Source organism: Crocodylus siamensis, chromosome 2, assembly GCF_052110815.1.
Source record: "Crocodylus siamensis isolate JL-2025a chromosome 2, ASM5211081v1, whole genome shotgun sequence".
Taxonomy (NCBI): Eukaryota; Metazoa; Chordata; order Crocodylia; family Crocodylidae; genus Crocodylus; species Crocodylus siamensis.
The window spans coordinates 281,182,929-281,208,699 of NC_143396.1; the positions used below are offsets into that span (position 1 = coordinate 281,182,929).

The 25,771-nt window shown below is 46.1% G+C and overlaps 1 protein-coding gene across 4 annotated transcripts in view; it reads right to left on the minus strand.

Annotated features, from left to right (window-relative positions):
• BRF1 (BRF1 general transcription factor IIIB subunit) overlaps positions 1-25,771 on the minus strand; it is a 248,210-nt gene that overhangs the window by 200,851 nt on the left and 21,588 nt on the right. For all 4 annotated transcript variants that reach the window (XR_016440380.1, XM_090034172.1, XM_090034173.1 and 1 more), the window contains exon 2: positions 18,140-18,220. Coding sequence is in view for 3 of the 4 variants with exons in the window: in XM_090034172.1 (XP_089890298.1) it covers positions 18,140-18,220 (81 nt within the window). In the remaining variant the exon portion in view is untranslated. The remainder of the gene's footprint in view (positions 1-18,139; positions 18,221-25,771) is intronic.

The window sequence follows — 25,771 nt, forward strand, 5'->3', positions numbered from 1 at the left end:
CCCACAGCGAGGGAGTGGGGCAGGGACGGGGGCTGGGGATGCTACCTGACCAGGGTGGCGAATGGGACCCCAGGGCTGGGGCAGGGAGCAGGGCAAAGCCACAGGCGGCTCGTCCAGGGAGTGCAGGGGCACAGATCTCCACCACTGTGCGCACCCCCAGGGCAGGCACAGGGGAGCATGTGCCCTCCCCACCGATTTGGTACAGGAGCGGAGGTGGGCTGCTCACTGTGGACTCGTGGCTCTCTGCCCTGCTGCCTTTGCCCCGAGAGCTGTGTCCCCTGCCCAGCCAGCAGCAGGAGGCACAGCTTGCCACCCCCACTGCTGCTGGACGGGCAGAGGACATACGGCCCTGGGGTTCCACTCACTGCCCCCAGCCTCAGCCCCACTCCCTCCCTCACCGTAGGGCCTTTGGTCTCCCTGCCCACACACTTACCTGCAGGGTGCTGCTCTCTACACTGCCTGGCTGCATTCCTGGCCATGTGCATGCTGCAGCTGCATGTGCGCACACAGCATCCACAGCACCCCGCCAGAAGATGCATTATATTTATCGGTGATCTTATCGGCTACGCTGGCCAAAAATACTAACAGCCAATAATGTTCATTTTTGTTTGATCAGTGCTGTTTTGATATGGTGCCAATATATTGGTGCACCTCTACAATAAACCTTTTTCTGTTTGCTTGTTTTGCATTTTTCACACACACACACACACACACACACACACACCTCCTGCCTGCTGTGGCCCTCAATGAGGAAGGCAGTGACCTCCTTATTCCCATGCACATCGCCCCCTTTCCTACGGCTTCTACGGCAGCCCCTCTCCCCACACAGCCCATGCTGCCATCCTGGGTGGGCAGGGCAGACCCTCGTGTGGACAATGGCGCTGGGCATGTTTGGAGCCCCAAAGCATGTCACTGCCTCAGTGCTGGTGAGCCCCACGCAGCCAAGCTCCTGAAGCTGCCAGGGAGAAGCCACTTTTGCAAAGGCTCCCAGTGCCCAGAAGAGCGGAAAGTCCCTCGTGTAGCATTTTAACCTATCCACATGCAGCCCAATGTCTCCATAGCAGCCTCTGCACTCAGGCCCCTGCTGCGCATCCAGCATTGCCACGACAGCGGTAACAGCAGCATAATAACGACCCTTTTTGTTGCTGTGTCCACTCCCTGGCACCCCCTCCCGATCCCGTTGCTCACCAGGAACTATAGTCTGCCATGGACTCATGCCGGCAGTGTGGCACGGGAACTGGACTACACTTGCCAGAGTGCTTCGGGCACACAGCCATAATTAATAGACTGCAATGACCAAAAAAACCCCAATACTTAATAACATCATTTCTCTTTTATTGGTGCCAATCTGATATCCACTTGATATATTGGTGCACTTCTACTGAGTAGTCTCAGTTTCCATAAATTTTCTCATAGTAACACTAAGAAAACTGGCAAACAACTTGTCTGGATCTCTCTTCTCAAAGACAAGGCTCCTTAATACTTGCATAAAACAAATATGTATCTTTTTCAGAGTAAAGACACCAAAAACATTAGGAGCAACTTTTTTAGGTTAAAGGGACATACTTGCCCTACAGTTCACACATGTTAGCACTACCTGTGAGAACAGAGAGGCAGGTATCAGTTGACAGGAATATTTTACCTTTATTTGTTGTGTGGATGTCACCCAAGAGCCTTCACACTTAGGGGAGGGGGAGCCAAGGTCATGCCGGCCCTGACAGGGCTGCCTGTAAAACTAAAGCTTCACTTTCAGTAAAAATGTCCCCCCGTTAGAAAAAGTAAGTCCCTGACCACCAAGGAAGACACCCATAGCTCCCTTCAGAGGTGACAAGAGGTTGGCAGGCAAACTCATGGCAGAGTCCCCACACCCAGCGCGGGGCAGTGGGGATCCCCCCTCCCCGCTTGGTACCCACAGGGCAGCTGTTGCATCGTGCAGGTGCAGCGCAGCTCAGCAAGGCGCCACATGCTGTCTAAGAGCTGGGGCTGCTCCATGTGTCAGCCGGAGCCTGGCAGTGCTCAGCCCCAGCTCCCAGACAGCACACGGCGCCCTGCCGAGCCATGCTGCACGCGCCATGGGGCAGCTGCCAAGCAAGTGCCAGGTGGGGCGAGGGGGCAATTCCCACTGCTCCCTACTGCATAGGGGGGGCTCTGCCATGAGCCCTCAGAGGCCCCAACCTCCACTACTGCAGCTGGTAAGGCACAGGGCTTTTTTGTTTGTTTGGTTGGTTGGTTGGTTGTTTTTTTTTTTTTAAGTGCCAGAAGGCTGGGGCTGGACAGGACAACCATGATGGTTTCTCTCGCAGCTCCCACTGCCCAGGGAGAGGCAGGCACAACCGGAAGAGCCATGGGAGAACCTGCAATCACCTGCCTGTGCCTGCCTTTCCCCGGCCGATCCGAATCAACGCCAAATAAGCACCGAACCGAATCAAATCACTGTTCTCTGAATCAGCCGAATCCCTGAATCAGCCGAATCCGAATCAAATACTTCCCTATTCACACAGGCCTATTAGAAAGATCACAGTAACTTAATACAGGGCTTTTACCTCTGTGCTATCTACCATGTTACACTGAAAGTAGGAAAATGTATAACTGATAAATGCAGACAGGTAAAACTAAAAGAGATGCATTGTACCTGGTTGCAACACCACCACCTTTATGGTTTACCCATTATATCCTTCTTCTTAGTTGCATATAACCTTCTGCATCTTTTTCTTACTTTTTTGTTTTGAAGTTTCCTAGCTTTGGTCTCTGGCTACTGATGATTTATATTTCCTATTTGCTTAAAAGTAGGTCAGTTGTTTAAGTCCAAGAACAATACAAAAAACACCATTTTCCTAAAAGGAATTATGTATAGCTCTGTTCTGCTCCCAAGATTTCCCATCCCCCTGGACTTGCTCGTTTGCTCCTAACTCACCAGTTGTTGCAAGGAAAGCGTGTTTGTCCTACTTGGCAACTCTTAACTAGTTATCAAGGTTGAAAAAAAGATTAATTGACCTTGTTTTCTATGTATGATGCTTCTATCTGGTCCAAAGATTTCCTAAGTAAAGGGAATAGCCCTGTAAGCCAAATGGAGTTTACAAAATAAATGGAATATGCAACATTGAAAACAGGGTTACATACAAGACCTATATTTCCCAAAATTATATATTTATTTATTTCTTCTCCTGCAGCAAATTAGAATTCATGTAACATTCATAAGTCAGAAGTTTGTGTATCTAAATAAAGTGCTATCTAGCTCACAAGAGGCTGTAAAATTATATTCAACTACTAATAGGACTTGATTCTTAAATCTGGGTTCTTTTGATTAAATGTCTAGCCATTTGGTACTGCCACTCTTTTGAGAAGCAATGTAAGACAGGGGTCTAGTAGGTCAGCTGCCCCCTGAAGAAATCCATCCACAGTGTACAGTTTAGGTATATTCTCTCATATTCTTAATATAACATCAATTTTCATATGCAGTATTAGTATCTTAGAATGGAGATGGTCACAAATGGCAGACAAGTATTCATTGTCAGTATTCTTGGACAATTTCTATAGCTGACAATCCTAGCTCAAGAAATTACCCAGAGATTAAGGAAAAAGCAAATTCCCTTATTTGTTGTTGCTAATTCCCTCAGGTTTTTGAGGGAGTTGTAGAGGTCATTGTGGGACCCCAGCACGGCTGTACGAGCACTCATGGTGCTCTGGTGTGGTGCCAGAGGACTGGAAGAGGGCCAGTGTGGTTCCCATCTTCAAAAAGGGGAGGACGGAGGACCCAGGAAACTAAAGGCCAGTTAGTCTTACATCGATCTTTGATAAACTTTTTGAGAGAATTATCCTGGCGCATGTCCACGAGGGGCCAGCAGGGGAGATTATGCTTAGGGGCAATCAACACGGGTTCATCAGTGGCAGGTCCTGTCAGACCAACCTGAGGGCCTTCTATGACCAGATCACCAAATCCTTAGATGCAGGGGTAGCAGTGGACATGGTCTTCCTGGACTTTTGGAAGGCCTTCAACACTGTCTCTCACCCCGTTCTCATTAAAAAACTGGAGGGCTGTGGTGTCGACACCCACAGAGTCAACTGGGTTGCCAACTGGCTGGAGGGCCGCACCCAGGGAGTGGTGGTGGATGGGTCATTCTTGACCTGGAGAGATGTGGGCAGTGGGGGCCCCCAGGGCTCTGCCCTCAGGCCCGCACTGTTCAACATCTTCATCAGTGACTTGGACAAGGGGGTAAAAAGCACCCTGTTCAAATTTGGTGATGACACTAAGATGTGGGGGGATGTGGGCATGCTAGACGGGAGGAACAGGCTGCAAATCGGACCTAGACAGGTTACAGGGGTGGGTGGATGAGAACAGGCTGGGATTCAACACTGACAAGTGCAAGGTGCTGCACCTGGGGAGGAAGAACCGGCACCATACCTACAGGCTGGGGAACTCCCTTCTCGTCAGCACAGAGGCAGAAAAGGATCCTGGAGTCATTATTGACTCCAAGATGAACATGGGCCGGCAGTGTGGGGATGCAGTCAAGAAGGCCAACCACATCCTGTCAAGCATCCACAGATGCATCTCAAGCAGGTCCAAGGAGGTGATCCTCCCCCTCTGTATGGCACTGGTCAGGCCGCAGCTGGAGTACTCCATCCAGTTGTGGGCACCGCGTTTCAAGAGGGATGTGGACAACATGGAGAGAGTCCGGAGGAGGCCACTTGCATGATCAGGGGACAACAGGGCAGGCCCTACGAGGAGAGGCTGTGGGACCTGAACCTGTTCAGCCTCCGCAAGAGAAGGCTGAGGGGGGATCCAGTGGCCTGTTACAAACTAGTCAGAGGGGACCAGCAGGCACTGGGGGAGTCACTGTTCCCCCGAGCGCTACCAGGCGTGACCAGGAATAAGTCACAAACTGGCAGAGGGTAGATTCAGAGTAGACATCAGGAGGCACAACTTCACGGTCAGGGCAGCTAAGATCTGGAACCAACTTCCAAGCGAAATGGTGCTGGCTCCTACCCTGGGGGTCTTTAAGACAAGCCTAGACAGTCACCTTGCTGGGGTCATTTGACCCCAGTATCCTTTCCTGTCCATGGCACGATGTTGGACTTGATGATCTGCTCAGGTCCCTTCCGACCCTACTAACTACGAAACTGCAAAAGAAAACCTACACCAAAGGAGGTTCTTAATACCTAAAGGAGGGACTAGGGAGAAAGGAGAATGTTAAAGCTATGGAGAAGAGCACAATCCGGTGACCTTTTCTATAACACTGTTAAAAAATCCATTACTGTGCATTACTTCAATGAACATGCCCTTTGGGTACAAGGATCTCATTTTAATTCTGGTCATGCAGAACCCTGAAAAATGCCAGTCAAAATGCATGCCTAGTTATGTCAGTAAATAGAGAAACACCTTGAGAGCCCATTAAAACAACGAGTCTCTTTAGTGCTAGTTTTAGTCAATTTCTGTGGATAAGTGGGGAAAGCCCTTGACACAAAAACAGCCAATTTAGTAAATTCAGGCATTCATTTGAATGCCTTGAACGCCTTCATTTATCATTTGTCTAAAGAGCAGTGTTTATGGTCTGTACAGCACTTCTGAATTAGACATAGTCAAGCCAAGGTTATTACGATGACTTTCTTTAGAATGATTAAAAAGTTAAACAAAACGAATTAGCCATTTCAGAGTATACAGGATAAATGACTATGCGTGAACAGCTGCTTTAGAACGAATGTCTGTGTCCTACTTCAGCAGGAATTTCATTTCTGTTCAAGATGAAGCATCAGAAAGCATCGAATGTCACAGTGCTGAAAGTCTTTATAGAGATCCTGAAATTGTAAAGAACTCCCTAGCTCAAAAACAAAAAGCTGTGACATAAATCTTATTTAAGCAGGGATACATATTTCCCCTTGTCTTTTTCTTTTTAAATTGTGTGGATAAATTAGCACAGTTTGCACAGCTACAGAGTGTGTGTTGGGGGGGGACATAAGGTTTGAAATACTCCAAGCAGAGCATCCATCTGCTAATAACAGTCAATGAACAGAACATTTTTAGAAAGCCTCCCACCTTAAAGTGAGGCCAAAAGAACAGAGCAGAACGCACTTTGCTCCCCTCTCACTGTCAAGGGCTTACAGCACCAAGACTGTGATATATAAATATAAATGTAAAGAAAGAAATAAAGCACCCTCAGACTCAAATGATGAGTCAAACTCAGATTCAAGCCTCTATGTCAATGACAGAACATGTATAATCTCTTCAGAGGATTCAGACATAAGATAAAAAGTGAGATTTTACTTTTCAGGCTTGCCAACAGAAACAAGAAGAAAATGTTTATTCAATCTGTGAGAAAATGCTGCTGTTCAGGCATGCAATGTACTGCTCTCCTATCAAGATGCATCACTGAACAATGCTGCATTAACAGCAAAAATAAGCCTAAACCATGATCCTCACCATCCAACACCACCCCCCCCAAAAAAAAACAATTAGGCATTAAAAAAACCTCAAATATTCAAGGATCAGAGCAAGGAAGCTGGCTTTGCCCCTTGGGATCCAAAAGACACCAAACTAGGGATCCAAATACAGACTGAGGAATGACAGGCTAGGGTGCAGTACTGCAGAGAAGGACCTGGGGGTTACAATGGATCATAAGCTGAATCTGAGCCAACATTTGCCCATGGATGTGTTTTTATACCCTTCTCCAAGAGCTCAACGCACACTCCTAGAGAAGGAGACTCCAGAGTATGTAAGGGCACATCTACACTTCAAAGTTTTGGTAGAGTTATACCAGATGTCCTCATTTTCCCCCTTCCTCCCCACAGCAGAGAGTTATTTTATCCCAGCAAAGGGACTCTTAGCAGCAACTGCATCTACATTAGGGGGTTTGCCAGTATAGCTCTACTTGGAGGTCACTCTATTTCTGTGTTAATGACCTTTGCTACGTGTGTCTGTGGAGGGAAACAGAAAAAAAAAATATTACCCACTGAAAGTCTTTCTGCTAAGAAAGGCTAAAACCTCTCAAGCTAATCTAGTAAAGTGAACCGATAATACGTTTTAAATGTGTCAAGCGAGGCATTCAGGTCTGCTGAAGATGGAGAACTTAAAGAGATTCCCCACACACAACGACTACAAAGCTGCAGAGTCTTATGACACACCCCAAACACATTACAAAGATTTGTTTAATGGTCATTATGCCCACAACATACAGCCATTACACTGAATAAGTGTTCTTTCACTACTGTATGTCCCCATAAGGCACTCAGCTGCGTTAGAAGAAATTTTATGATATGGCCACTCTGAATCATAATTCATTGCATAAAAAGGAGAAGGTGCGCTGTAAATGTATAGTCATGTACAGCATATAATTTCCCAGGAGCTCAGTGTTAACTGCTCTTTCAAGTACAGTTTCATCCAAGTCCATTTACCATTAGCAGTTTGCCAACACACATGGCACACATCTTGCAATCTAGAGGGAAAATGCTATCAATTTACGAGGAGCCCTGTTAGACTTTAAAAACATGCTTTATGGTTTAAAGTAGCATGCTTTACTACAAGAAAAGGGTACTGTATTCAGTTTGGCTATATCATGTAATGGGAGAGATGAAAGCGCCGAACAAAAAATAATTTACTGGGAAGTGTACTTTAGCATGAATTATACGACTGTGTTTAACGCCAATTTTTTCATAACAAAAAACAATTCAAGCTAGAGACACACATGTAGAACTTCAGTTTATTATAGCAACCTAAAGCAAAGCTATGTTTTAAACTCACCCACCAAATCTTTCCTTTCAAAGCTAACACAAGTTATTTCAGCAGCTTGTCATAAAAATGCAGATTGTGCCCATTGTTAAAGGGAACACAGGGAGTCAGTTCCTTTCTGGCATACTAAGTATGAAGAGAATCCAACCAATTAATAACCAAGCTCATCTCACTATGAATAGTATTGTACAAAGTGGTTGTTTCAAAGGAAAAAAAAATGTTTTGCCCAGCAAAATAAATTCTCTTAAACAAATAATCACCGTTACCTTGAGATAAATAATAGATCCCAATTCCCTATAAGCAGTTTTGAGGGCTCTAGAAGTGATATATGGTATTCTAGTCTAACTTATTATATATTATAACCAAAATAGAAATCTCATAAGCCTATGGGAAAAAGGTAACTGTGTCTAAAACTTCAGTGTTCATAAGCAAGAAATTTCACAAGTGTACAGTAATTTAGAAGTCACTTTCCCTCATTTGCCTATCAAGATTTGTGTTTCCTTCAACACAACTGCTATCCTTACCTTTAGCCAGTTAATGAACTGAGAAAGGAAAGGGACTATAAAAAGAAGAAAGAGTAAAAAGAACGAATTGTCAAATGTTCCGTTTAATTCATGGGCCAAAGCTTTGGACAGATTTAACCATCATCATCCTCGATTTTTACAATAATTAGTCCAATCAACATTTAATCCAGAAAGAAAGAAAAAAAACAACTCAGTTTGCAAGAGTGCTTTCACAATAAGCAACTAGAAGGGAAAGGGCTGTAAACAGCCTTCCTCGAAAGTGAAAGAAGGAAAATTGAATTTGTTAATAGGAAAAAGGGCAATTCAGCACAGAGGTCTGGGAGGGCGGTTTAGCTCATATAGGAACAATCACGCAAAACAATGAAACAGGTAGAGATCAGAGTCACTAAGGCCTATATAGCTTCACTTCTCACCCTGCCTGCCACCAATGCAGTAACGCCCTGCTCACTCTCACTTGCGCTCAAGTCAGCAACTAGGAGCCGAAAGAGGCTCAGAATGGGATGCTGTATCCATGCACCACTGAGGCTCTGGAAGACATGAAGCCTAAATACATCCCTAAAGGGACAGTCTCTCTAGGTAGTCTTTTCAGTACTTAACCACCCTCATAGTCAGAAAGTTCCTCCTAACCACCTACCTAAATTTCCTCTGCTGTCATTCCTGGACGCCACTTCTCCCAGTCATGTCACAGGGAAAAGGCCATCACCATTCTCCCTCTAATTGCTCTTTAGATATTTCAAGACTGAACAAATTCACCCTCAGCCTTCCCTCTCTTCTCAAGACTGAACACCCCTACCTCTTTCGGTCTTTCTTCATGATATGGTCACGCTTCCCAGTCACCTTATTTTTGTTGCTCCGCACTGGTCTCTTCCAATCTGCCCACTCCCTTCTTGAAATGTGGGACCCAAAATTGGATGCAGTACTCCAGGTAAGACCTCACCAGCTCTGAATAAAGAGATTTGCAAGTGTTGCCACAATCCAATTTGCTGTTGGGGTTTTTTGCTGTTGTTTTGTTTGTTGATTTTTGGTTTGGTTGGCGGGGGGGGGGGGGTTGGTTTGGTTTGGGGGGGAGTTGCAGGTAAGAGACTGTTGGCTCATATTCAGCTTATGGTCTACTATAGCTGCCAGATCCTTCTCTGCAATACTGCAGCATAGCTAGACATTCCCCAGTCTGTATTTGTACATGCAATTATTCCTTCCCAAGCGCAAGACTTTGCACTTGTCCTTGCTGAAACCCATCTGATTGATTGCAGATAATTTTTCCAGGTCTTCCTGGATCATATCCTTGCTCTCCAGAGCATCTGAAACTCCAGACCGTGGTTTCATCTATAAATTTACTCCATACCATCATCTAAATCACTGATGTTAAACACTACTGGACCCAGGACAGGCCCCTGGGGGAACCCCACTTGATACCTCCCTCCCACCTAGGTACCGAGCCACTGAGACTGCTCATCGAGCACTGTGTTCTAGCTAGTTACGTATCCCCCTTACACTACTTTCATCTAGTCTGTACTTCTTTTGCTTGTTAATTAGGATGTCATGGGAGGCTGTGTCAAAAGCCCTGACAAAGTCGAGATGCATCACATCCACCGCTCCACCTACATCCACAGAGCCTGTCACCTTATTGTAGAAGGCAATCAAGTTGGTCAAGCATGACTTGCTCTTGGTGAAGCCATGCTGGCTGCTCCTGATTGACTTGTTCTCCTCTGGCTGCCTTAAAACAGTTTCCAGGAGGATCTGCTCCATGATCTTTTCAGATATTGTCTCAGACAGACTGGTCTGTAATACCCCAGATCCTCCTTCTTCCCTTTCTTGAAAGATGGGCACTGTATTTGCCCATTATTCACGACCTCACCCAAACTCCACGAGTTCTCAAAGAGGATAGCTAACGGCTGTGAAATTACTTCAGCCAATTTCTGCAGTACCTCGGGGTGCAGGCCGTTCAGCCGGGCTGACTGAAACCATCTAACTTCTCTAAGCAATCCCTAACCTGTGCCACTAGTACTCTAAGCCAACATTTCTCAACCAGTAGGGTGCAACCCACAAGTGGATCGCAAGAATAGATGAAAAGGTCACAAACAAATTTTAAAAATGGATTCTCCTTTAAAAGGAGAAAAACATGGCAAACTCCGGGCTTTCTTTTGCAGGCTGGCAGAGTTCCAGCCTGCGAGAGGCTGCATGGGGCTCCCCCATGCCCCAAACACACATCCCCCTACACCCACCCTGTGTCCCACACCCTGGGGGCAGGGGACAGCAGATCAGGAGTGATAGGCACCAGCAGGGCCAGAGGGCTGTTTTCTACTTAAACTATTTACTCAGTCAGGACTGGCCATCGATGCTTACAAATCGGTCCTGGTACAAAAAAGGTTGAGAACCACTGCTCTACGCCTTCCCCACAGGAAGGGAAAGATGACGCAGCCATACCCTGCTGGCTCCTGGAAAACAGTGAGAGAAGGATGACCAACCAAATATGAAAATGAGGAAATGATCACAAGGAAAGGAAGAAAACAAGGAGAGACCCATGACAGTCACAGGACTAGATTTCAAGGAGAAGGATGCAAAAAGTAACAAAAACAACAGACCAAAGAGGCTGACACTGAAACAGAGGCTTTGATATTTGACCAAAAGGATGCGTCTTTCAAAGCCTTATGAAAGGTCTGCTTCAGTGGAGAGCAGAAAGTAAGACAAACTGTAGGGGATCCAGGATGGGCTTGAGAAGGAGAACTGCGAGGTGGGTTATCAACTGCATACCTGATGTTTTGAAGGTGGAGAAGAAAATGGCATGGGGTGGCAGCTGAAAACAAAAAGGAGTTGAGTGAGCATGGAGGAGACCAGGGCCTGCATGCACCTGAAAAGGAACAAGCTAGAAAAAGTGGAAGGGGATGAGAAAGGGGCTAATGAGACTGGCCACCAGAAAGGGCTGGTCAAGGAAGGTAGAAACTGAGATCAAACAAGACAGTTTCAAGTCAGTGACAGTGTACCACCTCACTTGTCTTGGCTCCTGCTATCTGCCAACTCACTGCTTTCTTTTTGTTAAATAAAAATGCCCTTTGTTTCTATTCCTTTGTATCCATCTCTTTTGCAGTATAGGAGGCTATGAGTAATACTGGTAAGAACCAGACCTCTTTATATGCACTTAAGATAAACCAGGCATCGGCGAGGGCAATACAGGAAGCTTTAAGATCCAAAAGAAGAGAAGGTGAAAGTATTTTCAGCAAACATCTTCAAAGAGGGTTTTACATCTAGCCGGAGATGTACAAATTGCATTAGCTACATTTATATTCATAAAGGCAGTAAGCAAAACAATTATTGGTCTGAAGACTTAAAAATACATGTCAATAGCCCAGAAGTTGCATTAAATATCAAGTTACACAGCTGCACTCTTCAAACTTCAATTTTAAACACGTTTAAGTATCTGTGGTTGAATTAATTTAGAAGCATCCATGTCACAATTATGCTATTGACCTTTTATCCCCTCTGCCTGTCCTTTCAGAACCACTGAAGACTCACTGGAAGCAGCAGTGCTCAGTTAGTTATAGTTGGAATTAAGTTGTCTTGAATCTGACACGGATATAACAAGAACAGATTGTCTGCAAGGAAACGAGAATAAACCAGCTATTTAGAGAGATTATATAATCTAGTGTAGTGCTGCAAAATAAGATTTAAAGAGACAGAAACCCAAATTTTCATACTGCAAGTACCTACAAAAGCCATGCAATACAACAGGGATTTCATGAAGCTCAGACAGCAGGCATAAAAATAGTTATTTAAAAAAAATAAATAATGTTGGTCAACTGGTTCTTCCCAGCAGATTATCTGTGATCAGGTTTAATTAAGTAGTTTCCAATTAATATATCATATTATATTTATAGCTTTTTCTCCTTTTTGCCAGATAGTGGCACCATTTCAGTGGGTACATTTTTTTCTGATGTCAAAGCCTTTAAACAAAGGCTGAAATGCAATTATTCTCACCTTACAGGATTTGCCTACTAATAAAATGTGTCACATCTGAACGGAGTATACCTTTGAGGTGCCAAATACAAATACTTGTCTATTGTGTGAAATTGAATATCAAATCCAATAATACAGTAGAGTATATTCAAAATGAAAGAAAGACTGAACTGTGGATATGGACAAAGGCAATGAATACCAACCATCACAGATAAATAAAATAGCATAAGTAAGTAGGACTCACATTTTTGTAACTAGAAATACTTCAGATAAATGAGGAAAAATAACGTTTATTTCATGCTACAAAGTCAGAAAATATGAACCTCCATGAACTACTGCATTATAAAAGTACAAGAAAACAAGCAGCTAAGACATAAATGACATGGGAAGTTAATTCTGCATACAATATACACTCCCCCAAACACAGGGACTTCAAGCTTCAGGGCTGAGACTGTCAGCACCTTTGTTTGGAGACTACATAAAACACTAAATAATAAATAAAAAGATGATCACTGGAAAGCCCAACACTATTAAAAACAGAAGATGTCTGGGATTATATTCCTTTACTCCTACAACAAAAATAGCGAGGAGGAGAACACACAAAGCCACCAGTTACCCTGTAACTGTCAATAGAAAACTGCTTTTTACCCAGTCCAAAAACAGCCTATAATCACAACTCTTAAAAAGTAAAATCGCCAGAGAATAACATCTCATATTCTGTGACTAAGTTAGCCACCACCAACCGCTATATATAAAGTGATTAAATTGGATACCATGGGCCAAAAAGCATCCCTGTTTTAATGTTGCTGAATACAGCAAAGATTAATTTGGCTCAGTTTATATTTCTCTCTCTCTCTTTTTTTTTTTTTTTTTTTTTAATAGCAGGCTGCCATCCTATTGCTGGACCTTTCCCCAGATTATGTCAAAACACACAGGTTGCTGGCAAACAGACTCGGCTTATTGACAGACATGCCAAGACTTCTCAGACCACACACAGCCCGTGTGGCTGCTCTGTAATGCAGCAGGTGACAAGTCCAGAAGTCCTTGGGTCCGACAACCTGTCTCTGCTCCCTATAAAGCTTTCTTTCATTTGGCAGCACCCCTTGCACAGCACAGTAGGAGACAGAAAATGAACTATTTGTCCTATTAACAAAGGCTGCATACATCCTTGAATTAAGAACTGTTAACATGCAGAACAAACATCTCTTCCAGAAGGAAGGTATCTGAAATACTTAAATAAATCAATATTTCTTTATGAAACCCAACAGCAACTTATTTCACCAGGTCATTTGCAACTAGGTACACTTTGCAAATGCAAGCCTTCTGGGGTGAGCAAGCAGCTAAGTAATTATACCATGTACAGATTATGATTATATTCAGTATTTCATCTGATCAGATTAAAAATGCATTGTTCCTGTCTTTGTTTACTGTAGTTTATAACAAACAGCCAAAGAGCAATATTTTTTTTTTCAATGAACATATCACATTTTTTGTTTAAAAAAATACAAGGTAATGGAAATATTTTTGAAAACTGTACTATAAGTGAAGGTGCAATTACTATTATTTTTTTTAAATAAAGCACAAGTTAATAGTGGCAGGGAAAGATTTTATAGCTACGTAGCTCTATTTGCCTTTATTGATCCTGCAAAATTCAAAGTTTGATTAAAAACACTAGGCTCTCTCCTACTCAGACAGAAGCACAAAGATGGTCCCTACCACCCCAAAGAGCTGCATGTGGAACACAGACTGTTCTAGCAGTGTCTACGGACTCGGCAAACAGTTGTGCACACCAGGGACTGGCTTCTCACACTTGCAGCAAGTAAGGTACAGCCTTGCTATATGGAGATTAACATTTTTTTTTTTTAACTAAAGGAAAATATCCATGATGCAAAGAAAATAAATAACTACAGATGAATGCAGACTTAAAAATAAAAAACATTTATGTTCCAAAAGTGTTGAGAGAAGTGTTTAATTCAGGTAACTGAATACTAGGGATGTGAGAAGCTTCGGTCCCCAATTTGATTCGGCAGAGATTCAGCCCGATTTGGTGGCCAAATCCGAATCGAGTCAAGAGAGACCCTTTAATCTCTCCGAATCGAATCAGAACCATCCAAATCAATTTGGAGAGATTTTGGCAACTTGGACATAGACACAGCTTTAAATGTTTTTTCTACATATCTTAAGGTACCAGGTGGCTTGTGAACACTGAGCTGCTAGGGCGGATGGAGCATCCCACAGGAGCACCGGGGGGGGGGACGGCATCCCCAGTGTGCTCTGCAGCAGACCACTTCCAAGTATGCTAGGGAGTGCATGGGGGGACCCCCCCCGTCTTAGCAACTGATGCTTCCTGGGTCTGGGGGAGCACCTGAAGTCCCCCCACAGACAATTGCTGAGCTGGGTGTGCAGGGGACATCAGCACGCTCAGCAGCGGACCCAGAAGTGGACTGAAGTCCACTTCCAGGTTCACCACCAAGCACACAGGAGGCCTCCCTGCGCTCCTTTGGGACACTCCAGCCACCCTAGCATTGCAGCGTTCATGAGCCATGCCTGGTACCTCGAGGTAAGTAGAAAAAACATTTAAAGATGCATCTGTGTCCAAATCGCTGATTCTCCGATAGGCATCAAATCTTCAGATTCAGATTTGGCCAAACTGAATTGGGGACAGCGATCCGAATCAATGAACTGAATTGCTGTCCCTGATTTGGGCCAAATCCAAATCAAATATGGCCCATTTCACACACCCCTACTGATTACCAGGGATCCAGGTTTTTCATTCATCATGCAGAAATACAATAAGAACCAGATTTTCTTATTTTGGGGAGAAAAACCTGGATTTTCTCTTTAAGGAGAAAAACACAGGAAAGGTGGGCTTCCCCTTGCAGGCTGGCAGAGTTCCAGCTTGCAAGGGGCTGCTTCAGGCTGGGGGCAGGAGGACAGTGGTCAGGCAGGCAGCACCATGTGCATGTGCCCGCTCATACGTGCACATAGCCACCAGACAACCTGAAGAGCAGCTCCCTGCAGGTAAGTCTCGCAGGGGGTGGGGGGGATTGAAGGCCCTATAGCGAGGGAGGGAATTGGGCAGGGCTGGGGTGCAGGACCAAAATGTGCAGCTGTAGGTCCCCTGACAGGGAGCAGGATGGAGCTGTGGGTGGTTCATCCAGGGGGCAGCAGTGGGAGAGGGGAGACTGGATCCCCACTGCCGTGTGCACTCCCAGGGGGCGCATACAAGACATCCCCCAAATTTGTGCAGGCATAGAGGCCGGCTGCCCACTGCAGGCTTAGGCTCCCCACCCTGATGCCCTGTTCCCATAGTGCCATTTCATTTCAACCACAGAAGAAAGCAGTATGTGGGGTTTTTAATCAAAGAATGTGTTTTTGGGGTTTTGTGTTTTTTTGTTTTGTTTTTTTTAAAATCGGCGAATATGCCATTTTTAAACAGAGAAAACCAGGATCCCTGATCACATGATACAAGTATCGAAGTCTGCTGGCAGCACAAAACAGGGAAGATTGTACTGTATAATCAGAGATTCACACATGCAGCCAAAGCCACCCAACTCTTAGGACAACGGATGCTCAGAATTATCCTCAAGCAAACCTGCCTCCACTTCAGATACTGAATTGACCAATTCCAGAGGGCTACATCCACTTCAACACAGCATACGGCCTTACAGTGCGACTGGAAAACAAAGGAGACCCTCAAGACTGAGAAGTCCAGAAAAGAAAAGAATATTGTGTTCACCTGAATCCAAGACTACTTTGAATTTAAAGACACCACTCCCCCCCAGTTATTAGACTCTGTAAATGGAAAATTATAAGTTTTAGAAGGTCATCTGAAATTGGTCCCCCAATCTGCTGTGGCTTGGAAAGCAGTGGTGGGGAGCAACGGGCCACATACCTGCCCCTTGCTCCCCTACTCATCGTCTCCCACCCATGCCTGTTCCCCTACCGTGTAACCCCCCTGCCATAATGCATTTTTCTGTCCACTGCCCTTCCCACCCCTGCTCACTGGCCCCTGTATCTACCCCCCCACCACTCTGCCTCCTTCATCCCTGCAGCCTGTCTCCACCACTGCTCCCCCCTAAAGCCTGCCCCCCCTGGCTCCCTGCCCTCTTTACCTTCTGCTGAAACTCTGCTCTCCTCTGGGGCAGCCAGCAGCAGCAGCCCCAGCTCGGGAGAAGCGACAGCAACTCCCAGACACACCAGGTAGGGGCTGGAAAAACCAGAACCAAAGCAGAAGGTAAGTGGGGGGACCAGTTGGGTGGCAGGGGAGCAGAAAGTGGGAGGGCAGGCTACGGGGAGTATGGGGGGGTGGGAGGCTGGATGTTCCACGCCCCCCCACCACACACACCCCTCTCACTGTCTCCCCCATACTCCCCCCACCATGACCCACTTCCTCCACCAAACAAGAGACTTTACAGTCCAAAGCAGGTGGCACTGTAGCTCCAGTTTCCACCCTAAGCCCGGGGTCAAAACCAGAGCTGAGCAGCCACCTGCTTTGGGCTATACTTAAATCCAAAACAAAGGTTTTTTTCCTCCTATGCCGACTGGGAGAGGGACAGGACTCGTACCGAATTCGTGCAAGTATGGCAGTTTATTTAAAACTAGTCAGGGTATTTTTTCCTCCAGCTTCTTACTTTCCTGACGTTTAAGTTGTAAGGAAGTAGTTAGTCTTCATGGGCTAATGACTACTATACTTTAAAAAGAGCTAAACTGAAATTCAGGTCTGTACAATGTTCATTCTTTCATCCTATTATACACTTCACTGACAGAAAAAGGAAAAAAGAATCTTATTAGCAGAAACTACGGAGTCTCACGTGCTGGCAGCTTTGGACCAGATTTGAGGCAGGAGCTCACACCATGCCATGACCTTTCTCCACAGATAGTAGATAGTCCTTGTGGTGTCAGTTGGGCTATCTAAGGTGTAGGACACTATCCAGTATGAAGAAAGGTAGCACAATAATCTGGCTCCACGTCAATTATGCTACAATTATTTAAGTATGCCTAACTATCTCTTCCTTGCTATTCACAGGCAGCCACAATTCTGACAGCCAAGATTTCACCTTCTCGAGTTGTATGCAAAAGCCTCTACTTGAGGGAAAAATTATTTCGAAATCCTCCAAAGGAAATGAGAATGACAGATAAGATATCAATGGAAGCCCATCTACATCTTAATCACATGCCATCTTTTGACAATCTAATGTGACAAAATCAATCAGCTCTCATCTCACAAATGCATCAGGCAGCAGTGATGATTAGCCAAGTGACAACCTGTGCCTATGGATATAAGCAACAGCAAATGAAAATGGAAGCATATCCAATTTCTAAAATAAAAGACTCTTTTCGTTGATTAAAAAATTGGATCTTGCAAACTACATTAAAATGTATACCATATCAGCACTGCCTTTTTCAGCTTGTGCACCTTTTCCCTGAGGTCTGTTTATACCTCTTCAAAAGCTCTCTCTCCCCCACCACATTGCCTCTTACCATCACACATTTTGTTAGCATAAACAAGTTGACAATCTTATTTTACCACTGTCTGAAAACAAAAGCATAGGAACATTTATTCTTGAACATAAATGCAGACAAAGCATTTCAAGGGCATTATAACCTGATAAAGTAAAAAGCCATGAGAGGTTACTGGATCATAAAAAGGTATAGTGGACATGTCAACCTTGAAAAAGCCCTTTTAAGCAATGATAGTGTTGTCAGGTGCCATTACCATTCATCAGACAGCTATCTGACCTCATAAGGCAGATTTATAAGAATCCAGCAAGAGTACAATGTAAAAAAATCAGCAATTGGCAGAATTACAGGCCTGCCAACTCCATGGTAAATAGTACCACAAGGGGTTGAGGCCACATTCAAAACTAAAAATTAAACATAAGCCATCACATTTTGAAACAACTTAAACCCATGCATCAACAAAACTCGAGTTCTCAAGTACCGTTCTGTAGAGTTTGTGCTCGCGACTCCTTTCCCAAATTGGCATGAAATCCTCCTCCTATCAACGGTGTTTTACCCGGACCTACAAAGGAGACAAAAAAAAAAAAAGCACAGAGCTGTCAAATATAGTAAAATCTTATGAAAGCATTAAAAAGCCCAATCAAAAAACCCACACCTTACACCGTAGCCTGCTTTTATTCAATACTTTTATGATTTAAAACAGAACAAGTTAGTCTGGGTTAGGAGGTAGATGACAGCTGCCTGGCACAAAGAACAGACCCAAGCAGTTTATACATTCCTTGGACAGCCAGCAGGGAGACTGACTTTCCCAGATCCTGGTTTCACACCTGGTCTGCTACAAATGTAGTGAAAAAATGTGCTGTTCCTTCCTGTAGGCAGAACATTACATCCCAATCCAACCCTAACTTGTAAAATCCTTTTCAAAGGAAGCCATGCAACAAACTGCTTGGCTTTTATTTTTTGTCAGGAGAAAGTTCATATGGAAATACAATAACTAAAACATGGTTGTGGTGCTCCCAAGTGACTGCACTGCAGGTAACAAATACAAACCTGCCCATTAAAACAGCAGCAGTTTAAAGTCAGGCAGCTGTCCTGCAGCTGGGTTAGGATGTCCGGAACTACTGCAGCCCTGCTAAGCAAGTTTAAAGATGAAAATAACTCTCAGGAGAAAGTTTCATACTTCCTGCCACTCCTGCCTTGCTAAATTAGCATAAAGCACTGGTCACCAACCAGTGGATCTCAGAGCCTCTTGGAGTCGATTCAAGCCTGGGGTGAGGGACTGAGTGCCCGCATGCATGCACACACGCATGTCCCAGCCCAGCAGGTCAGTCCGTGGGGGAGGGAAGGTGCAGGGGCAAATCGAGGCCCCCCACGGTGAGCGAACAGTGCCGCAGAGGCAAGAGCAGGAGTAAGTGAGTGGGTCCCCAGCCAGGTGGGACTTACCTGCTGGGGAGGTGCGCCCTCCAAAAATGTTTTCTTCCACTGCCTTGATCTACCCCTCCTCCCTCCCCACAAACCTGCCTACTGGGCAGGGGAGGGAGGGGAGAAGGGGGCAGCAGCAGTGCACAGTAGATCTTGGGTTTCTTTTAAATGCCAAAGGTGATCTCCTACTTAGAAAGGTTGGAGGCCACTGGCATAAAATAAGGGCAGGTTCTCCCACCTGGTTCCTAAATCAGCAGCATCAACACTGATGCCACCCTGGCCCTCCTGCAGACAACAGAAATAAGGGAAGTCAGAAAGTCAGGACTGCAGAAGTGAATGCTGAACTGAACTAACAATCATGAAGAACCTTCCCCAAAAGTGGACTTTAGATATGAGAACATGCCAATTTGAGAAGCAAAATGCTAAATCCTGCAGCGCTGAAATAATTAAGTACTGTACTGTTCTGAGTGTAAGTCAAACCTGAATTAGACAGCATTACATTTTCAGGTTCTGGTTTGGAAAAAAAACGGCTTTTTCTATGAATATGAGTCCATGACAGCAGATAAAAAACTTTGAACTGCCACTGCCCTTTCAGATGCCCTCTGGAGAATTCAACAACAAAGGAAAGGACCCAAAGACACTAAGAATATTGCAAGTACAAAAACCCAAACTTGTTCAGGGCCAAATTACAGGCCAACCTCAGGTACCAGTCAAATGCAAATTGTTAAGTTTCATTTGGAGAAGGAAAAGAAAAAAAAAAAGGAGAGAGAGACAGACAATTACTATATTCAATACAGTACAGTAGTTAATCATCTGCAGGACATTCTGAACCCCAGCGGTTCTCTTTCTGGTAAGAAAAAGGTGACATTTGTCCCCTGTCATGCTCCCCTTCTTCCCAAGTCCACAAAAAAAATCCTTCCATCTGAATAAACCTGTACAAGATACTTTCTGGAAGCAAGTGCCATTCCTGAGTTGGGCTGTGGCACACGCGTGGATAGAAGTACATAAAGGAGGGAAGTGTCATTTCAAAGGAGTTTAAGACATGAAGAGTACTGTATTTCTCTAATTAATAAAAGGAAGTGAAGAGCTAAGCTGGCAACCCAAACTGTTCCAGCCATCTGGCAAGGTTGCACTGTACTAGGCCTTCTGGACCAGCCCCCTCCTTCCAAGTATTTAATTTTAAATCATTTTGAGAGAGGTATAAAACAGCCAAGACAAAAGAACGATTTTGCACACTCTTGTGAAATCTTTGCAGAGATCAACCTCCCATGGTTGATTTTGCAGAAGAGGGTATGGAGCCCTTTGAATCCGGCTAGATTGTCAATGCTCTCTCTTCACTGTAGAGGTACGCCAACTTCAGCTGCCTTTTATTCACTAGTCTCTTCAACCAAAGAAATAAAATAAAAAACCCAGAGGTTCTAGATGTGGAGGCTCCACAGCTTAACTATGACAGATCAGGATCCTGGTAAGAAAACCAGAACAATCACCATGGACTTCAGACACCCAGCGTGTTGACAGCGTCGCAGAGGTTTAACCAGATGTTCCCAAACTTGTTCTTACCGCGTACCCCCTTCCAGAGTTACCAGCAGTCTGTGTGCTCCTACCAACATATTTTAACCCCTTAAATATCAATTATTATTATCATTAAAATTAAATCCGCCAGTACACAATTTCTCCTGCATATGTCTTGCGTACATGTACCACAGTTTGGCGACCGACGTGGAAGATAAAAATCTATTTCTTTTTCATTCTCCCATACCTAAAATGGTCAGATCCCTACACTGCCCAAGACAAACTAATTAGGTACACAGCACAGAGCTTTCCAACCCTGTCTGCATAAGATTGTTTTAGTATTTCAGAGGACCAATTGCTAACCTGCGTTTCAAGATGGGCTCATCAGGTCAACGGAGGTGACTAAGAAGGACACAGAAGAATGGTAGAAGAAGGGAGAAAGAAGATCTAAGACACCAGTAATACAAATGGTGACACAAACTGTTGACTCACCTGATTGATTTAACAGGTAAAAACATACCCAAGTGTCTGAGATTGCGTAAGAGCCAGGAAGACTTGAAATTTGATTTAAAATTCATTTGACCAAATGATATTCAATGAAAAGTGCTGATGTTGACAGACAAAATGTTTACGCCAATGTGATCTGCATTACACCAGAGTAAAAAAACAACAACAAACAAGGAGATTACAGAAAAGGTCTAAACTGAGGTAACTTAGTTAGGGACCCACTGCAGAGGTATGCCGGGTCCTCGTCCTTGGCGATTCCATCCTAAGAGGAACGGACGGGCCCATCTGTCACCCTGCCCCATGGCACACGAGGTTTGTTGCCTGCTTGGAGCTTGGATCAGGACATCATGGAGCTGATCCCGGACCTCATCCAACCCTCTGATCATTACCCCATGGTCCTCATCCACGTAGGAACGAATGACGCAGCCGGGGCAACCCGGACTGCATCGTGAGAGACTACAAGGCTCTAGGGGCAAAGCTCAAGGATACGGGGCACAGGTGGTTTTTTCTTCTATCCTTCCAGTGAGCACACGTGGACGGCACCACGAGACATGTGTCAGTGAGGTCAACCGGTGGCTATGGATCTGGTGTTACCAGGCGGGCCTTGGGTTCTTGGACCATGACCTGCATTTCAGGACAGAGAGGAAAGGCGGGGGCATGGCACTCTGCATTAAGAAGGAATACACATCCTGATCATTTCATAAAGAATCAGAGGAAGGGCACTCCAAAGCACTTTGGATTAGATTACAGGGCAGTCAAGGGGAAAGAGACTTAACAGTGGGGGTCTACTACAGACCTCCCAACCAGGGGGAAGAGCTCAACCAAGAATTCTTGGGTCAGCTCACGGAGGTAGTGAAGTCTAAGGATGTGGTAGTCATGGGAAACCTGAACTTCCCGGACATCAGCTGGGAAGAGCAGTCAGCCAGGTCTGACCGCTCACGTAGGTTCTTAGACAGCGTGCAGGACCTCCATCTAACCCAGGAGGTGCACAGCCCCACCAGGGGGGACGCCTTGTTGGACCTGGTGCTAGCCATGGGCGACGACCTGGTGAGGGGGCTGCGGGTGCTCGACCACCTGGGCAACAGTGATCATCACCTGCTGGGATTCACCATCCAGCACAAGGGGGCAGAGGCATGCAGCAAGGCAGGAGCCCTAGATTTCAGGAGGGCAAACTTCACCGAGCTAAGGAGAACAGTCAGGGATAAACTGAGGTCCCAGAAGGAGGGGAGCCAGGTGCGCAAGGACAGTGGTCGCTCCTCAAGGAGATGATCCTCCAAGCCCAAAGACAGAGGTGATCCCAATGAGGATCAAAGGGAGCAGGAGGGCACACAAGCCCCCATGGCTCACCAAAAGCATCTGGAAATGTCTCCTAGCTAAAAGGGAGGCATACACCCAATGGAAAAAGAGGGGGCATCACCAGGGATGACTACACTGCATCTGCTCGTAGATGTAGGGGGGCAGTCAGGAAGGCCAAGGCAGAGATGGGACTGGGACTAGCTTTCCAGATTAAGGACAATAAGAAGTCCTTCTTTAAATACATAGGGGGTAAAAAGAAGGTTCCAGGTAACGTGGGGCCCCTGCAGGACACGTTAGGAAATTTGGTCGTCACACCAGATGACAAAGGCAATATATTTAACAATTTCTTTGCCTCCATCTTCCTAAGTAGGGACCGGAACAGCCACCTCCATGCTGGGCCCCCCTCAGGCCCCAGGGGAGGCACACCTGGGCCAAGAGTTAGTGAGGAGCTAGTTAGGGAGCTTCTGGAGGGACTAGACATATTCAAGTCAGCCGGTCCAGATGATCTCCACCCTAGAGTATTAAAGGAACTGGCTGAGGTCATTGTGGGACCCCTGGCGCGGCTTTACGAGCACTCGTGGTGCTCTGGTGTGGTGCCAGAGGACTGGAAGAGGGCCAGCATGGTTCCCATCTTCAAAAAGGGGAAGAAGGAGGACCCGGGAAACTATAGGCCAGTTAGTCTTACTTCGATCCTAGGCAAGCTGTTTGAGAAAATTATGCTGGCACACATCCAGGAGGGGTCAGCAGGGGATTTCATGCTTAGGGGCAACCAACACGGGTTCATCAGTGGCAGGTCCTGTCAGACCAACCTGGAGGCCTTCTATGATCAGATAACCAAATCCTTAGATGCAGGGGTAGCAGTGGATATAGTCTTCCTGGACTTTTGGAAGGCCTTCGACACTGTCTCTCACCCTGTTCTCATTAAGAAACTGGGGGACTGTGGTGTCGACACCCACACGGTCAATTGGGTCACCAACTGGCTGGAGGGCTGCACCCAGAGAGTGGTGGTGGATGGGTCATTTTCAACCTGGAGGGATATGGGCAGTGGGGTCCCCCCAGGGCTCAGTCCTCGAGCCCACACTGTTCAACATCTTCATCAGTGACTTGGATGAAGGGGTAAAAAGCAACCTGTTTAAATTTGCTGATGACACTAAGATGTGGGGGGATGTGGGCACTCTAGAAGGAAGCAATGGGCTACAGTCAGACCTAGACAGGTTACAAGGGTGGGTGGATGAGAACAGGATGGGATTCAATACTGGCAAGTGCAAGGTGCTGCACCTGGGGAGGAACAACCGACACCATACCTACAGGTTGGAGTACTGCGTCCAGTTCTGGGCGCCGCACTTCAGGAGGGATGTGGACAACATGGAGAGGGTCCAGATGAGGCCGCTCAAATGATCAGAGGACAGCAAGGCAGGCCCTATGAGGAGAGGCTACGGGACCTGAACCTGTTCAGCCTCCATAAGAGAAGGCTGAGGGGGAATCTAGTGGCCTGTTACAAACTAGTTGGGGGGGGGGGGGGGATCAGCAGGCACTGGGGGAATCCCTGTTCCCCTGAGCACTGCCAGGAGTGACCAAGAATAATGGTCATAAGCTGGCAGAGGGTAGATTTAGGCTAGATATCAGGAGGCGCTACTTCACTGTCAGGACGGCTACGGTCTGGAACCAACTTCCAAGAGAGGTGATGCTGGCCCCTACCTGGGGGTCTTTAAGAGGAGGCTGAATTAACACCTTGCTGGGGTCATTTGACCCCAGTAATCTTTCCTGCCATGGCAGGGGGTCAGATTAGATAATCTACTCAGGTCCCTTCCAACCCTAGAAACTATTAAACTATGAAACTATTTAGGCACAGATGACATGCTCGGGTGGGATGGGCTTCACCTCTCCCCAAATAGCAAGCGTGTTTTTTCTTCCAGGTTGGCTGATCTCCTACAGCGAGCTTTAAATTAAGTTTGCTGGGGGACGGAGATGCAGAGGAACACAAGGACACTTTGCTGTCAAGCTAGGTGACACACACAGGTAGTACCCAAGTAAGTGACAGGGGCCAGGGCAGACTTAGGAACAAGGGGACAGCCCGCGCACTTACAGAAGGCCTCAAATGCCTCAATACAAATGCTCAAAGCATGGGGAATAAGCAGGAGGAACTCACCCTCCTGCTAGCTAGCAAAAACCCAGACCTAGTGGGGCTCATGGAAACCTGGTGGGATTTACCCATGACTGGGCAGTGGCTGTACAGGCAAGACAGATAAGGGAAAGGGGGGGGGTGCTATACATCAAAGAGCAATACACCTCCTCAATGGTCAGGATGGGGTCAGGAGTGGCAAAATGAGGCACTCTGGGTAAGAATGCAAGGGGGACATGGGGAAAGGGACTTGATAGTGGGTGTCTACTACAGGCAGCCTCACCAGGGGGATGAATTCTCAGGTCAGCTCACGGAGGCTGTAAAGTCAAGGGACGTGGTCGTCTTGGGTGACCTAAACTACCCAGACATCTGCTGGGAGGAGCAGTCAGCCAGGTCTCCCACTCACGGAGGTTCCTAGCCGGAATACAGGACCTCCACCTAACCCAGGAGGTGCATAGTCCCACCAGGGGAAATGCCTTGCTGGACTTGGTCCTTGCCACAGGCGATGAGCTGGCAAGGGGGCTGCGGGTACTCGGCCACCTGGGCGACAGTGATCATCGCCTGCTGGAATTTACTATCCAGCACAGGGTGGCATAAGCAAGCAGCAAGGTAGAGGTCCTCGACTTCAGGAGGACCGACTTCTGTAAGCCAAGGAAGTTAGGAGAGACATTGGGGTCTCAGAGCTTCAATGAGATGCAAGTCCAAGACGGGTGGATGTTCCTCAAGGAGATGATCCTCCGAGCTCAAAGGGAGTCAATCCCAACACACACCAAGGGGGGCAGGAGCACTAAGAAGCCCCCGTGGCTCGGCAAAGTCATCCAGCGATGCGCCAGGGCAAAAAAGGAGGCTTACAAGCAGTAGAAGCAAGGGACTATCACCAAGGAGGATTACACTTCCGTTGCTGGGACACGGTTAGGAAGGCCAAGGCAGAGATGGAGCTAGGGCTAGCAACCAGAATTAAGGATAATAAAAAGTCTTTTTTCAAATACATAGGAAGGCACCAGATAATGTGGGGCCCCTACAGGATAGGCTTGACAATCTGGTGATTGCAGCAAATGAAAAAGCTGACCTCTTTAATGAATTCTTTGCCTCCATATTCCTCAACAGGGACCAGGACATCTCTCCCACTGGAACCGTGGATGGATCCAGGGGAGGCACCACCATGCCTAGGGTCAAGGACAACCTAGTTAGGGAACTTTTGGAGGGGCTGGACATGTTTAAATCAGTAGGTTCAGATGCTTTTCACCCAAGGGT